Source organism: Symphalangus syndactylus, chromosome 10 (genome assembly GCF_028878055.3).
Source record: "Symphalangus syndactylus isolate Jambi chromosome 10, NHGRI_mSymSyn1-v2.1_pri, whole genome shotgun sequence".
NCBI lineage: Eukaryota > Metazoa > Chordata > Mammalia > Primates > Hylobatidae > Symphalangus > Symphalangus syndactylus.
In genome coordinates, this window is record NC_072432.2 from 59,539,194 (window position 1) to 59,555,173 (window position 15,980).

At 38.8% G+C, this 15,980-nt stretch overlaps 1 protein-coding gene across 2 annotated transcripts in view; it reads right to left on the minus strand.

Annotated features, from left to right (window-relative positions):
• Positions 1-257: 257 nt before the first annotated feature.
• ANXA3 (annexin A3) overlaps positions 258-15,980 on the minus strand; it is a 59,620-nt gene continuing 43,897 nt past the window's right edge. For both annotated transcript variants that reach the window (XM_055297230.2, XM_055297231.2), the window contains exons 8-13: positions 15,696-15,752; positions 15,248-15,341; positions 13,715-13,810; positions 9,255-9,313; positions 6,463-6,585; positions 258-812 (exon numbers count right to left, since the gene is read on the minus strand). In XM_055297230.2, the coding sequence (XP_055153205.1) occupies positions 753-812; positions 6,463-6,585; positions 9,255-9,313; positions 13,715-13,810; positions 15,248-15,341; positions 15,696-15,752 (489 nt within the window). In that variant the 3' untranslated portion in view covers positions 258-752. The remainder of the gene's footprint in view (positions 813-6,462; positions 6,586-9,254; positions 9,314-13,714; positions 13,811-15,247; positions 15,342-15,695; positions 15,753-15,980) is intronic.

Sequence of the window (15,980 nt, forward strand, 5' to 3'; positions counted from 1 at the left end):
CTCACTCAAAGATAGCATGATGGATTCTTTAAATGCATAGTTTTGCCAACTGAAGAGAAAAGGAAACCTTAGAGGCTTGATTCTAAATGCCCATTCTGGGAAAGTAGTATTCAGCATGAAGCAACCATAATTCATGCTTGCCATTCAGACAGGAAGTGGTTAGATTAATCCTTCAGCAGATGTTTTCTGAAAGCTGAAATAACTTATCATGCATTACCACTCCTATAGCTTGATCACAACTAGAAAGGGTAGGCCAGGGTCACATACATCTTCATCTTATTCCTTTCTTAAAGAAAAGTGTGATTAGCAAGGTGATAAACTGAAGCAGTAACAGCTTCTATACAGAAACATGTTTTAAAATACTAGTTGTTGGCACCAGGCATCAAACAATGTTGGCAAGCTCTGAAAGCAAACAAATTACTTTTAACAAAAGCAACAATTTTTATTATCTTGCTTTATATTTAATGGATTAGAACTATAAAGATTCTTACTTTGTAAGCAGAAATAAAAGTTGGATAGTATTTGCAGATCCTTAATACCATTTTAAATTTCATTTATGAGCTGCTACATGATAAATGAGATGCTCTAAAATAATAATCACTTTTGTTGTTGTTGTTATAGAACAATGAAAATTCCTGTTAGGAACACAAGTTGCTGTTTACATTTGCTTGTTCTCTTAAATAGTACGAGAAGAAGTAAGGTGGAGCTGTTGGGAAAGCCCATCGTGGACCTTTGGAGATTATCTTCTTGGTTCAGTCATCTCCACCACAGATTTTTAAGAGTGTGATTTCATAGTCTCCAGAAGTATCTGACTGCAAAGAACAAAATCAATGAAGAACAAATACAGTATAAATAATGGGAGACCATAAATGAATCAAATCCTATAGCACTAGGGAATTCACTTGGGTGTGAGACTCATGAGCTATACCATTTAGTAAAACGTACCTGCAATTCCATCATTCATTCATACCTGAGTGTAATTACGTTCTGACCAGCATCTTCTTCACAGTAAGTAATATTTAGATTCTTCCTGATATATTGCAGTTAAATTTCAATTTGGGTTTAATAAAATAAGATTGCATCACTTACATAATATTATTTCAAAAAAAAACTTCAACAGATTATAGTTTTAATAATATTTATCAAACACTTGGTATTCAAAAGGGTTAATGTGTATTAACTACTTTAACCCTTTTAAAAGCTCTCTGCAATAGGTACTATACGTATCCCCCATTTAACAGATAAGTAAAATGAGAAAAACAGATTAGGAAACTTGCCCCAAATCTTATCGAGAATAAGCGACAAAAGCAGTATTTAAATCCCTATATCCTGGCTCCTTAATACCCTGCTACACCGCCTAACTTAGGAAAGTGAAATGAACCACATTTTTAAAGAATATGTTTATCAGTTCCTTTTCCCAAGGCCAACCAAAAATAGACTGTTGTCCAGAAAAGATACTATGTGAGGTTGAGACTTAAAGGGCAAAGATACCAAGTTTGTAACGCAAAAGACTTCACAGGAGGTAAAACTTGGCTTTCAACCTGGATTGTGTAAGATGCTCACATTATTTTTATTTTATTTGAGGCAACCCAACCAGTGAGCTCTTCTTATCACTTAAGTTTCACATTTGAAATGGCTGTCACTGGGGTGAATATTAGAGTAAGTGGTAATATAAAGGAAGTCTCAGAGAAGGCTCATTTAGTGAAGAAGTTAAGCATTACTTTCATAGTAAGACACAATAGGCATTTATATATATTGTTCTGTTTTCTTTATTTCTTGTTCATTTGTCTGTTTCACAAAATACATGACTCAATATTCTTCGTTTTTCTATAGATTTTAGTTCTTATGCTATTGGTTTTCCTGTCTTGCTCTGCAATAGCAGAGCTGACAAGTCAACAATGCTCCAGCTTTGTATTAAAAGAGCTCCTTCTAGACATCTCTGATCAGAGTTGTAAACAATTAGGCATTCTACCAGTTAGTCAAGAAAATACATCCAAGTAGCTCAAAGTATATTTCACACCACTAATGGCTTACTTGACCTCTCCACATGTCTTACATGGCTCAAAGACATCTCAAACTCAACACATGTAAAATCAAACTCATAACCTCCCCCCACTCCCCAAAAAGAAAAGGAAAAAAAACCAAACAAACCTAAAACCTGATCCTCTTGCAAGGAACGGCGCCACTATCTGTTCTCCAAGTTAGGAACTTGAGTGTCATCCTTGCTATCTTCCTTTCCTCACACCAAGATATACCAAGTCCCTTAAGTTTCAACTCCTAAATATCTTTTGAGCCCTTCTTATTCTCCAGAATAAGAAGATCTCACAGGGATCTTTTCATGATCCTGATACTAACTCTTCAAGAGCTCATGCCCAGAACTCTTCAATGGCTTCCCCTTACTCTTAAGCTAAAGCCAAAATTCCTTAAACATTGCCAAAAAGGTCCTGCATGATCTGGCCCCCACATCCTCATTTTTCATTATGCTTCCTCCACCATGAGGCCTTTCCATTTGTCATTTCTTTTATTAGAATGTTCTACTGCCTCCCTTACCTGCATACATTTTGCCTTATTAATATCTACTTATTTTTCAGATCTGAATCATGACTTTCTCATAGAAGCCTTTCCTCTAAGTTAAGCCCCCCTGTTATAGGATCTTTTAGCACAATGTCACTTTCCTTTACATTTAACAAAGTTGTAATTCCATAAGGGCAGAAAATGTCTTCCCCCACCCCACCCCCTTTGCTTATAATTGTAACCCTGAGACTAGCACATAACATGCATTTGATAAATATTTTTAATTGAATGAATGAATTCGCTGATCTCAAAGCTCTCTTTCAACTGAACTCATCTTGCTACTTGGATTTTATTTCTCAATATTCCCCAAGGTAGACCCTCTAATCAAACAGATGCCTCATTACTTCTCTCCCTCTTGCTTCTTCCCATACCTGTTTCTAGAGCATTTACTTTTAGGACCCTATTGATCTGGGGTCCTAAAGGTAAATGCTCCAGCAGAGCACCCGGCCCATAGGAGACACTCAACACTTGCTTGGTGACCTGAAAGGCAGGCTCGAGACCCATTTCTCTAACCCCAAACTTCTTTTCTTCTCAATTCCGATAGTACTAGCTCTATATTCAACAACCTAGTATTTAATTGTATGTTGTTTCAATTATTATCTTCTAATTGTTTCTTTATACCTACCTCAAGTCTCCACATAGATTATGAGTTCATTGTGAGTGGCTACTATATTTTCCCATAAAAAGCTTGGAATTGTGCTATTTATTAAATAAATACAGAATTTGTCGACGAAGGAAAACTACCAAAAAATATAATTTCATCTAAATTTTTCATAATATCTTCTTATAAAGTAATAAGCGGTACACATTGGTTTTTCACCTCTGTTCTTCCTTGCCTTCTCCTTCCCACCAGTCACCCCCCCGAGAAAGGTGTCAATGGACAAAGAAATGTCTAAACAATAGGTGGAAGGAAGAAAGCAGGCAGGATGACAGGCTGAGATGATATGTAAAATGGAACTCTATCCCATGAATTTCAAAAACAACTATATAAAAAGATCTTGATCATCAATGGCAAAAATGTAATGAGATTATATGTTCGGTGGTAGAAATAAAGAAATCTTGTATTATTTCAAATTGCAAACTGAAGTTTTCAGTGATGGATTTTTCTTTTCTATTAAACTACAAATAGTTTAAATGTTTTCCAATACAATAAGCCTCAATTACCCAGACCACTGCGGAACGGAGAGCCACTGTTAATTTAATTTTCTGGTTTGCTGAGGGTGAACTGAAAGCCCTCTTTATGTCTCAACCTTGTTACTGACAATCTTTAGAAAATGTGTGAGTCTATTTTTCTGCCTTAGTAGCTACAATATGGTCAATGTTATTGAATCTTCCTCTGATGATTGAAACTATTGTTATGTGTCAGGACTGATTCAAATAGAATTGAGTGTGAGCAGTTGATGCAATTTGTGCTAAGCCCCAGGCACAGTCTGAGAATTGCCTTTTTGAGTAAGTTCCTGATTTCAACTTATACATGCATCTCAGCATCTCTTTCTGTAAAAGTTTAGTGCAAAAACAAAAACTCTGATTAAAAAGAGAGAGAGAGAGATTTTAGTGATTGAATCTAGTTAACTGATTGATGTTCATTCATTCATTCATTCATTCAAAGGCCATTTGTAAAGTCAGAGGCAGGAACCTTCCCAAGATAGCTGCAGAAAGACCCAGGCTAATATTTGTGCCTGTTCAAGGGTAGCTATTGTGGGTAGGGCCATAGTAAAGGTTGGACCAAAGACTCCAGCTGCTGACAGGGACACTGGAATGTAGTCTAAGCCAGGTGTCCCCAGGGGACATTGCTGGGTGTAAGCTCCCCCACAGAGGTAGGGCTCCAGCCTTGTAGGGGCTTGAGAGACGGTGCTGCTACCCAGGATCAGGATGTGCATGGTGCATAATGATCCACAGCTTAGGGTGTCTAATCAGCATGGACTCCATTCCCAGTTTTGGGCCCTCAGCGCTCAGAGCAAACACTCTCTGCTTGGCTGTTGCTTCCCTCTTCATCCTGGATCGGCTTCTATGCCCCAACTCTCAGCTTAGACCTTGGAGAGTCCACCTGGGTCCAACACTCTCTAGTGCTGATTTCCTCGAGATATTCAAGGGTAGATGGAGTAGCAAAGAGATGGAGAGGGCTGCATAGCCTGCAAGTCCTCTGCGAAGGCAGCCCTGACTCTATCTTTTCCCCTGGTCAGTGTGGCCTTAGAGGCGAGGACGGTGGATTGCTCCACTCACCAACCCCAGCTTCCACTTTGTTCCAGGGAACCAGCTTGGACTAACACTCTCTATCACTCATTTACTAGAGACTTTCATATGTGGTCTGGAGCACCGAGGTAGAAAAGTAAATCAATGGAAGGCTGCTGAGCAGGTGTGGGGCTAGCCCCTTAGTTCTCCACTAACTAGTTGCCATCTTCCTATTGGGACTATGACTTTTGAACCATGAGCTTAAGGTACAGAAGTGTCTTGTACAATTTTTGTCAGCCTTACTGCCCTATTAATTCAAATAATTTGTAATTTATTTGAAGTTTCTATGTATAATATACCAACTGAGATCTGAAAACAATGAAAATGGGTTTCATGCTTTAAAAGAGAAAGGAAGGAGCCCATTTTAGGAAGATTCTCATCCAGAATGAAAGAAACAGAAGGGACCAGATTTTTTAAAAACTAAAATACTATAAAAGATTGATAAATTTAATTAAATAAGGTGTGCAACCTCTGCTTGGAAAAAAATACTTTTGGCCAAGTCAAAGGACAAAGAATGGACTGGGGAAATATGACCAGACAAAAGGCTAATCTACCTTATGTGAAAAAGGTCTTAGAAACTGACCGAAAAGAACAAAAACCCAAAAGAATGTGGACAAAGAATGTAAAAAGACAGATCACAGAAAGAGAAATACAAATGTTATTTAAAACATGAAAATATATTCAGCCTCACTTATACTAAGAAAAATGTATATTACAACTACACTGAGATACAATTCCTCACCTATCAGATTATGAAAACCCAAAAGTTTACCTATAGTCCCAGCTACTTGGAGGCTAAGGCAGGAGGATTGCTTGAGCCCAGGAGTTCTAGGCTACAATGTATTATGATCGCACCTGTGAACAGCCACTGCACTTCAGCCTGGGCAACACAGCAAGACCCCATTGCTAAAAAATGTCTTAAAAACCTAAAAGTTTGAAAATACCCTCTGTGCCAAGGCTATGGAGAAAGAAGGACTCATACATTCCTCATGGAATTGCAAAATGGAATTCAATTGGTAATATTTGTCAAAATTTAAAATGCATTTATATCTGTCTCAGCAATCCTACTTCTGAGAATTCATCCCAAAGATACACTCGTACCTGATGAAGTTGTGTATGAATTATACAACATTGTTTGTAATAGCAATAAACTGGAAGCCTCTGTTTGCTGTGATGGGTACAAATATACAAACAATGGAATGATATACAGCTGTTAAATAAAATGAGAAAGTTTCCTATATACTGAAATGAAAAGCACTCTAAGCTGCAGAACCATGCTATCTCATGTAAAACAGAGAGGAAATTTAAAATAAGTATTTTTCTTTTCTTACCTTATATTGTCATAAAGACTGAAATAAATAAAAACAGTACAATATAAAAACAGGTAAACAACTTGCATATGTAATTCACAAAAGAAGAAAAATTAGTGGCTAGTACATCTAAAAAAATATTGAGTGTCTATTATATGCCTGGGATTTTAGAGCTGAAAATCAGGGACATTTTGCTGCTACTATTTTAAGCTCAGACAACACATTTATGCATTGACAAGGAGAGAGAAATCTAAGTCATGTATCTTTATATTTTAAGGCATATAAGAGTAAGGAGGTGGGTAGAGAAGGGCAAAATATGTTTTGCTATTTTTAAAAGTAGACTTACTTTAATTGCTGAATATAGGGAATAGCCATAATGCTTCTTGAACTCTGTTCGAATGTCCAAAAGGTCAATTTCTGATCTGGACACCATTATTCGGTTCAGAGTAAACTCATCAGTTCCGATACCCTGTTAAGAAATGCAGGTGTTCACAATACAAATGTCATTGGTCACAAAGCAACATAGAGATCTATATCTATAAGAATCAGATAATGGTGTGCAAAATATTCAACTATAGTGATTCTTTTTCATTTATTATCAAACTCATCATTCATTATTCAAGCAATATTTGTTGAGCACCTACTCTGTGCCAGCATCATGCTAAATGCTGCAAAGCAGAGATGAGATACCCGTGTTAAGCTTGCAATTTTGTAAAGAATACAGGCAAGAAAGTAAGCCATTGCAAAACAGTCTGACATGTTGAAAATATTGGGTACCATGGGAGCATACTTCAGGGGGCCTAAGAAAGACTAGGGATTAGGAAAAGTCTGAGAAAGTGACATTTAAGCGAGGACTAAACAGTCAACAAGGGGAAGGAGTAGGTTCATGTAGGGAGGAGAGAAAGTTCCTATAGAGGAAATAGCAGGTGTGAAGGTTTAGGGCAAGAAAGAATGCCACGTTCAAGGATATGTAAGTAACAAAGAGGGATAACAAGAAATGTGTCTGGAAAGGCCAGACCTTGTTAACCATGAAATGAAATTCTGACTTTATCCTAAGTGTGGAGAGCTACTGTAATATTTTAAACATGAGAATGTTGAGATCAGATCAAATTTGTGGTTTCAGAAAATCACTTTGACTGCAGCATGAGAAACAGATTGCAAGGTAGGAGTAGAATGAAGATAAGGGAGTTAAGACTAGAGGCTTTGAGACTCATCTTGAGGAGACTGAGTAATTAAGGAAAGAGATGATGATGGCCATCCCTAGAATAAAGGCAGTAGGGATGGAGAAAATGGGAAGATTTGAGAGTTGCTTATGTAAATGGATTGACAAAACATAATGACGTATCACTGCAGGATAATGAAAAAGAGAGATAGTGTAAAATTTCTAGCTGAGCAGTTAGGTGGATTTTGACCTAATGATGGCCAACATACTAAATGATATTCCATTCATCTATGTAATTCATCCAGCAAATGCTTATGAGCATTGACTATAGCCAGGCATTATTCCATGTGCTGTGCATATGGCAGTGAACAGAACAGATTACATCTCTGTCTGCATGGAGCTTATGTTCTAGTAGATGAAGACAGACCGTAAAGCAAATTAACTATTGCTTAAGTAAATAGTGATCAGAAATATGAAGAAAATAAAGCTGGAAATGGCATGGAGAGTGACTGAAAGGGAACCAATTGGCCTGGTACAGTTAGGGGAGACCTCTCTCAGGAGGAGAGCTGAGACCTGAAAGATGAGAAGGAGTCAGCTAGGTAAAGATCTAGAGGATAAGCGTTCCACAGAAGGAATGGATGCAAAGACTGTGATGTGAGAATAGACTTGCCACAGTTGAGGAATGGAAAGAAGCCTGGAGTGGCTGAGGCATAGTCAAGAAGGCTGGGGAGGAACGGTACGACTTCAGAGAGTTGGGCAAATTCCTGTTGGGGCCATTCTCTGGGATGATTGAACAGGGAAAGAGGAGCAGATTTGGGGCTGGGTGAGCTGAAGGAAAGGATGTGTTCACTTAGGATATAACTTTGAAGGTACATGTGGGACTACAGAAAATGGCTGGTAAAGAGATCGAGGTAAGCATCTTCTGTGCACGAGGCCCTGGCCTAGGGTCTGAGGATAAACAAGAGCCTGTACTCATGGAGCTCACCATCTGGCAGTAAAGACAGACAAGCAAACACAGGGTTACAGCATCATTAAAGGCTGCCAACTCAGCTTGGTTTATTTTAAGCAAGGCAGCTTGAGAGGCCACAGGATCTACTGGGTCTCAAGTTTGAGGTTTGGCATTCTAAAACAAGTTTTACTGCCTGCATTTACTGTGAAGTAGTGAAAATAATGTGGTCAATACTTCTCTGTACCTATCTCTATATGGACTAGAATACTATTAACCTATGAGACAAATCAGTAGACAAATTAGCTACATATTTTTACCTTCTCATTTTCTTTTTTTTTGCTTTTTTGTTTTTTTGAGACAGAGTCTCACTCTGTCACCCAGACTGGAGTGCAGTGGCGTAATCTAGGCTCACTGCAACCTCTGTCTCCTGGATTCAAGCAATTCTCTGCCTCAGCCTCCCGAGTAGCTGGGATTACAGTGCATCTGTCACCACGCTCGGCTAATTTTTGTATTTTTAGTAGAGATGGGGTTTCATCATGTTGGCTAGGCTGGTCTTGAACTCCTGACCTTGTGATCCACCCACCTGGGCCTCCTAAAGTGCTAGGATTACAGGCGTGAGCCACCGCGCTCGGCCTGCCTTCTCATTTTCTATTTAAAATAGAGGATGAACTTTTAACATTTAATATTATACATGAATTTTCATCTTTCATACAAGTGGAATATTAGCATTTACTTAAACTCGTCATATTAGAGAAAATGAGAATGTTTTAGTTAAATAGAAATCAAGTTATACCTACTTAGAAAAAAAATTATTTCACAAACCCAGGTCTGTTTATTTTGAACAGAAAATCAGGTGTCTGTGTAAAGAGTGTATTGTATCATACCTTGATTTGCTGTAATATAATTTATCTTAAAATGTTTAAATTACATTAAAATAACTAATTTTTAAATATTTGTTCTACTATTTGCATACTTCCCCAAGGGAATTAAGGGACCCTAAGAATGCACATGAACTTTCCAGACCAACCTTCAAGGCTCGATGCAGTCTTTCGGCTAAAAAGGCCGGCGTGTTCCTCACACAATGAACTGTAATAAAAAGCAAAGTAATGTTCAGCTTCACGGAATAGAAATTGGGTTAATCTATAGTAAGTAATATGATTTTTAAAAAGATTCTTTGGACTGTCATACCATTCTACCCCCTCCCCACAACTGGCTTTTACTTGGAATGAAAGAAAGGCTGCGTACCCTGATTTTCAAAGCCTTCTAATATCATATTTGCACAGAACTTTAGCACAGTAATTATCTCCAGCCACGGGGAAAATAAAATTACCTGCCAAAGAAACTCCCACAGCGACTGACTCATCTCTGGATCCCAGACACACTGAACACCTACGCTTTCACTGATAACTCCCTAGGGTGCGACACTGCTCAGCTACTAACATCTCGGGCTACTGATTAACAACTTGAGCCTGCCAACTGCAGCGATGTTGCTCCAAATAACTCATTAGGCACGAAGGGGCACTGGAGTTCCATCTAAAAGCAATTTTTCCCATGGAAAGAATTTTCTTTTAAATGACTGGATTAGAATTTATAGGCTGGTTAGAGTGACTCCATTAGAACAAGTACCTGTCATCTAAATTCAGTTGCCTTAAAAAAAAAATACAATCTTTCAATTCTTTATTTTGAAATAACAAGTAAAGCAGAAATAAAACAAGAAGCCGGGCGCGGTGGCTCACGCTTGTAATCCCAGCACTTTGGGAGGCCGAGGCGGGCGGATCACGAGGTCAGGAGATCGAGACCACGGTGAAACCCCGTCTCTACTAAAAATACAAAAAATTAGCCGGGCGTGGTGGCGGGCGCCTGTAGTCCCAGCTACTCGGAGAGGCTGAGGCAGGAGAATGGTGTGAACCCGGGAGGCGGAGCTTGCAGTGAGCTGAGATTGCACCACTGCACTCCAGCCTGGGCGACAGAGCGAGACTCCGTCTCAAAAAAAAAAAAAAAAAAAAAAAAAAACAAGAAAAAGGAAACTGACAAAAACGCAAGAGTAAATTATCTTTTAAATAAAAAGAAAATAGGAATAGAAAAGTCTGTAGGGAAGAAACCTATTTACAGCAACACAATTATTTTTATAATCTTAAATCTGATCTCCAGGTAGGAATCCAACCAAAAGTGAATGGATTTTATAATGAATTTTGGAGCTCAGAACAAGTATAAGTGACTTTCTCATCGTGGCTTATAGACTCTCTTAAGGAAAGCTAAAAGACTTTTGGCTTTTGTAAGTGATTTAAGGGAAATAGAAGGAGAAATGTATTAGAAACCCAAACACAGCATTTAGAATAAAACTGTTACATGAAGTTCTCTGACAAGAAACTAACCATTTAAACTAGTAAAACTCACATCAAGTAAGCCATAATAGCTTGATAAAAAATAATGATGCCCACTTTCATCCTATTAAGCTTTCCAGTCACCTCCCTGCCAACTAGATTTGTACAATCCCTTCTTTTCATGATCCTTTCTTCCCTTTAGCTTGCCTTCTGCTTTATGTTCTTACCTACTAGATTTGTTCTTCATATCTGAAAGTTCTGGAAGGTGGCAGTATGTTTCAGTGGGAAGGAGGCTTTACCACCCAGCACCATAGACAGGGAAGCTTGGGAGTCCGTTAGAGTTAATTACTGTGATCAAGAATTCATAATTGCCCATTCCCTACCCTCTTCATTGTCTTGACCACACTTTCATCAGGCCTCTCTCCTCCCACAGGTTCCTGAACTCTGGCGTGTCCTCAGTCCTGAGCAAGCCCTAAAATGCAGCACATGCCTCTGTTGCAGCTTATCTTGAGAGTCCAGCTGTCCACCGCCAGATGTGTTTCCTGTCAATCCCCAGTGATCATGCCCTCATAATTGCCCAACATTAAAAGTTGCTGCTAAGACTTTTCTGTTGGATTTTTAAACTTTTGTACATTTTTCCCCGTCTTTTAGAGATGGGATCTCACTTTTGTCACTCAGGCTCTGGTGTAGTGGCACCAACATGGCTCACTGGAGCCTCGACCTCCTGGACTCAAGCCCTCCTCCCACTTCAGCCCCTTGAGTAGCTAGGACTACAGGTGTGCACCAACCCACCCAGCTAATTTTTTATTTTTTGTAGAATCTTTAATATAAAGATTAACAATATAAAATGGAAAAAAAAAATTAACCAGTTCTATCATTGCCACTGGAACAGTCTCAGAATGTTGCTCTCACTATGTTGCCCAGGCTGGTCTTGAACTCCTGGCCTTAAGTGATCCTCCTGCCTCAGCCTCTCAAAGTGATGGGATTACATGCGTCAGCCACCACGCCCAGCCCAGTCTTGCATGTTTCTGAAATCAACATGTTCTCTCTATTGAACTAGTTCTACTGAATAAAGCCTCTCCTTACTTAAGTCTGGATTTGTTTTTATTTGGCAGCTAGTATGCTCCTATTGCACGATTCTAAGATGACACAGCTCAGATCGTTTTTCATGTCAAAAACTATGTGTTGACCATTGTATTGGATTCCTTGTGTATGAAATATGCAGAGTAGGCAAATCTATAGAGACAGAAAGTAGATTAATGATTATAGGAGCCAGGGGGTGGGGAGGATTGGAGACTGACTGTCAACAGTTACAGGGTTTCTTATGGGGCTGATTAAAATGTCCTAAACTTAGGTTGTGGTGATGGTTGCAAAACCTTGTGACTATATTAAAAAGCATTGAATTGCACACTTTGAATGGGTGAATTTTATGGTATGTAAGTTATATCTCAATAAAAAATTTTATAAACTGGTTTATTCCAATGGTAGACTGAAACAGAAAATGGAAGTGTGACATATTTTGAACTTCAGTTGAATTATAAGGTCTTTTTTTACATGACAAAATAATGTGCATTATAGCCCAAATGTAATACATAATTCAATGATATGTTTCCAAGAATGCACCTTAGCTCAATGAATGAGAGTTTGTACATCTCAATAAAGTTTTTCAAACATTTTGGCTTAACAAGAACACCAAATGAAAAACAGCAAGCAAAATTAATATAAAGATTAACAATATAGGCCAGGGTGGTGGCTCAAGCCTGTAATCCCAGCACTTTGGGAGGCGGAGGTGGGCGGATGACTTGAGGTCAGGAGTTTGAGACCAGCCTGGCCAACACGGTGAAACCCTGTCTCTACTAAAAATACAAACATTAGCAAGGCATAGTGGCATGTGCCTGTAATCCCAGCTACTTGGGAGGCTGAGGCACAAGAATTGCTTGAACCCGGAAGGCAGAGGTTGCAGTGACCTGAGATTGCGCCACTGCACACCAGCTTGGGCAACAGAGCGAGACTCCGTCACAAAAAAAAAAAAAGAAAAAAAGGTTAACAATGTTAAATGGAAAAAAAAATTAACCAGTTGTATCATTACTACTGGAACAGTCTGAGAACTAATTATGAAGACTGATCTCAATTCTACTTTTTTAATTGAAGAAGAAAGTTTTCCCTTTCTTAGCCTCCTCTGCCTATCTTTTAACAATTCAGAGTCAACAATGAGCTGAGATTGTGCCACTGCACTCTAGTCTGGGCAACAGAGTGAGACTCCATCTCGAAAGAAAAAAAAAAAAAAGAAAGAAAGAAAAGAAAAGCCACTGATGTCTTTCATAAATAACCAAATACGGTGGATTATCAAACTGGCTTAGGCCTTAGTGGCGTGTGCGTGCGTGTGTGTGTGTGTGTGTGTGTGTGGTTTTTTTTTAAAGAGACAAGATCTTGCTATGTTGCCCAAACTGGCCTTGAACTCCTGGGCTCCAACAATCCTTCCACCTCAGCCTTCCAAGTAGGTAAGACTACGGTGCATGCCACTGTGCCTTGCCTATGTCTCAGTTTTCAACAAAGCTCAATAAAAAAGCCAGTAGAAATAAAATATTTCAGCTCTCAAGAAGTCTACAAGCTAAACATAGTTCCAAGACAAATACAAATTTAAAAAGCAAAGTAAGATTTAAAAAGATGGCTGGATATGGTAGCTCACACCTATAATCCCAACACTTTGGGAGGCTGAGGTGGATGGATTGCTTGAGCTTAGGAGTTCATGACCAGCCTGGGCAACATGGTGAAACCCCATCTCTACAAAAAATACAAAATTAGCTGGGCCAGGTGGTACATGCATGTAGTCTCAGCTACTTGGGAGGCTGAGGTGGGAGGACTGCTTAAGCTCAGGAGGTTGAGGCTGCAGTGAGCTGAGATCACACCACTGCACTCCAGCCTGGGTGACAGAGTGAGATCCTGTTTCAAAAAACAAAAGGAAAAAAGACTTCAAAAAAAACTTCTTCATGCATTCATTTAACATTTGTTGAGTGTACTGTGTGTATCCTGGACCATGATGGGGGCCGTAGGGAGCATAAAAAGATGGATCAGTCAGGATTCTTGCCCAAAAGGAGCAGGCCTTGGCACTGAGTTAAAACAAGCACAAAGTAACTTAGTTTACCAGCACTCGAAGGCTTACCTATGGCCAACAGTAAGTCTTCAAAATGCCCAGATAATTCTCCTTTTATGCTGTCCACAATGTCCTTTTGGCTGATATTTCTGTATTCATCAAATGCTAAAAAGAAGCACCACAAAATTATTTAAAGCAACGTAGTTGAGCACATTTGAATATATTCTAGTTTTTTATTTGATATGCAGAAGATCAAGTAGCAAGCTAAAAAAACCCCTCTTTAAACCATGAAAATTTAGGCACAGAAGATTTTGTTTTTATTTTGTTCCTTTTTAAGGAAATCATCTACAATAAAACCCAAACTCCCTAGATAATTTTCTTCAATGATCTCTCTTTCTCTTTCCCCTTCTCTCAAGCAGTAAGCATTTTAAATAGCCTAAACAGTTAAATAATAAATAACTTATCTAGTAAGTTGGGCTATTTTAAATTTTATTTATAGCAGCACCTGGAAAATGATACTATAATCACTAGTCAAATATGTTTTCTCTGGTAAAGAAATCTTAATTCTGAAGACTTCCTTGTGCTGAATAAATCATTTCCTAAGGCGACATGGCCTACTTCACACCTCCCAGAAGGCATTTGAATTTCTTGATCAGTATTTGCCCCAAGCAAAACCTGTACATATGTCACCAAGCATACAGGCATATTTTGTAATCCAGTACATTTTTCCCCAATAAATTTTTAAAAAAAGAAATTTTGAAGAGAGACCTAGGGTTATCTGGTTTTGTTTTTCAAACAAAGACATGAATAAAGTAACTATCACATACTGTTGTCATTATTTTATAAAATAAATGTGATTTTAATGCACAAGTTAAGAAAGAACAATTTCAGAATTTCAAAGTCACAGTAATATCCTACGTTTACTCATTGTTCCGTCAACTCAGCATGAGTTTGGTCTTGCTGTGTGGTTGTTCTGTAAACTAGCATCTGGAAGCCACAGTCAGAACATGTTCACAGTAAATGGAGGTTTAGTTTTCTAGGTGTTGTTGCTTCCAGAACAGCTCTAGGAGATGCCATGAGAGAGAGGGTGGGTGCCCACAATGCCATGTAATAGCTGGTCTGATGATAAGAGTTGATCCATTCTACCACTTACCTTCATATCAGAAATAGCTGAAGGTTAATCAGTATTGATGTGTCAACAGAGACTCACCTGCAGTGTCTGGCTTTTCCGGAAGTGGATAACTAGGGAGAACAGTTAAGTGGAGTGGAAGCAGTTGGGCTTCTCCATCCCACAGGAACAAGTCCTTCTACTCTCACCCTAGACGGTGGCCTCTTTTCTTCTTCCTGCCACCTCCCTCCCCCATCTATTACCTGGTACTCACTAGGTAATCTACTCAGCCTCTATGGAAAAACAAAAGTGTAGTGTCAGTACTTCCTGGAGTTAGAATACAGCTTGCCCATTTTGTTTCCTGAAGTGTGGATAAATAAACCGGAAGAGACTTAGCAATTTTAAACTTCGTTTTTCTAGATCTTTATATACTAAATGCAGAAACATTTGTAAAAACAACATGCAACACAAAGGATTGCAATGTGAGTTTGTACTTAGTTTTAGTTGAGGAAAGCTCCTTAAACACAGGATCTCAGTGAATTTGTCTTCATCCGTGCCCCATCTGTTCTCACCAGCTTTATAGAGAATCTATTCACAAGAGAATGTTATTAGAGACACAATTATTTTCTTTTTTTGAGAGGTGACATGAGAATGAGAGTTGTATTTCAGAGGTCAGTGCAATCATCTATTATCTAAGTCTCTCACTTTCAGGAGACTAGAAATCAAAAATTGGGCTGGCAGGAGCCAAGGAGAATGATAACTACCACTGGGGCAGGCAAAAAGTTAGGGTTTGGATCCCCAAGCTTCAGGCTTCTCTTTCAAACAGGAAAAAAAAAAAAGAAAAACCCCCGTTGCTGTTATTTTTCTCCCTTTTCACATAAATGCGAAGGCAGCCACACAGGAGAATAGGTAAAGGAAATGTTTTCCCGCTTTGTTACTGACCTGGGCATCTTTTTTGGCCAGATGCTCATCCACTTTCAGACTTTCATCTCTTCTGCCCTAAACAGGGATGACGAAAGCAAGGGCCATACTTTAAAGATAGAAGATTCTAATACACAGTTCTTCAGCCAGCAGGGGATCTTAGTGATTTTTCTTCAAGGTAGGACAGGTTGCACAGAAAAATCATGTACTCTGGGTCCAGTTCTGGTTCTGCCGTTGACTAATCATGAAATTTTTAGCAAATCACACAATTTTGGGGGCCTCAATTCCCTCCTCTGAAAATTCATA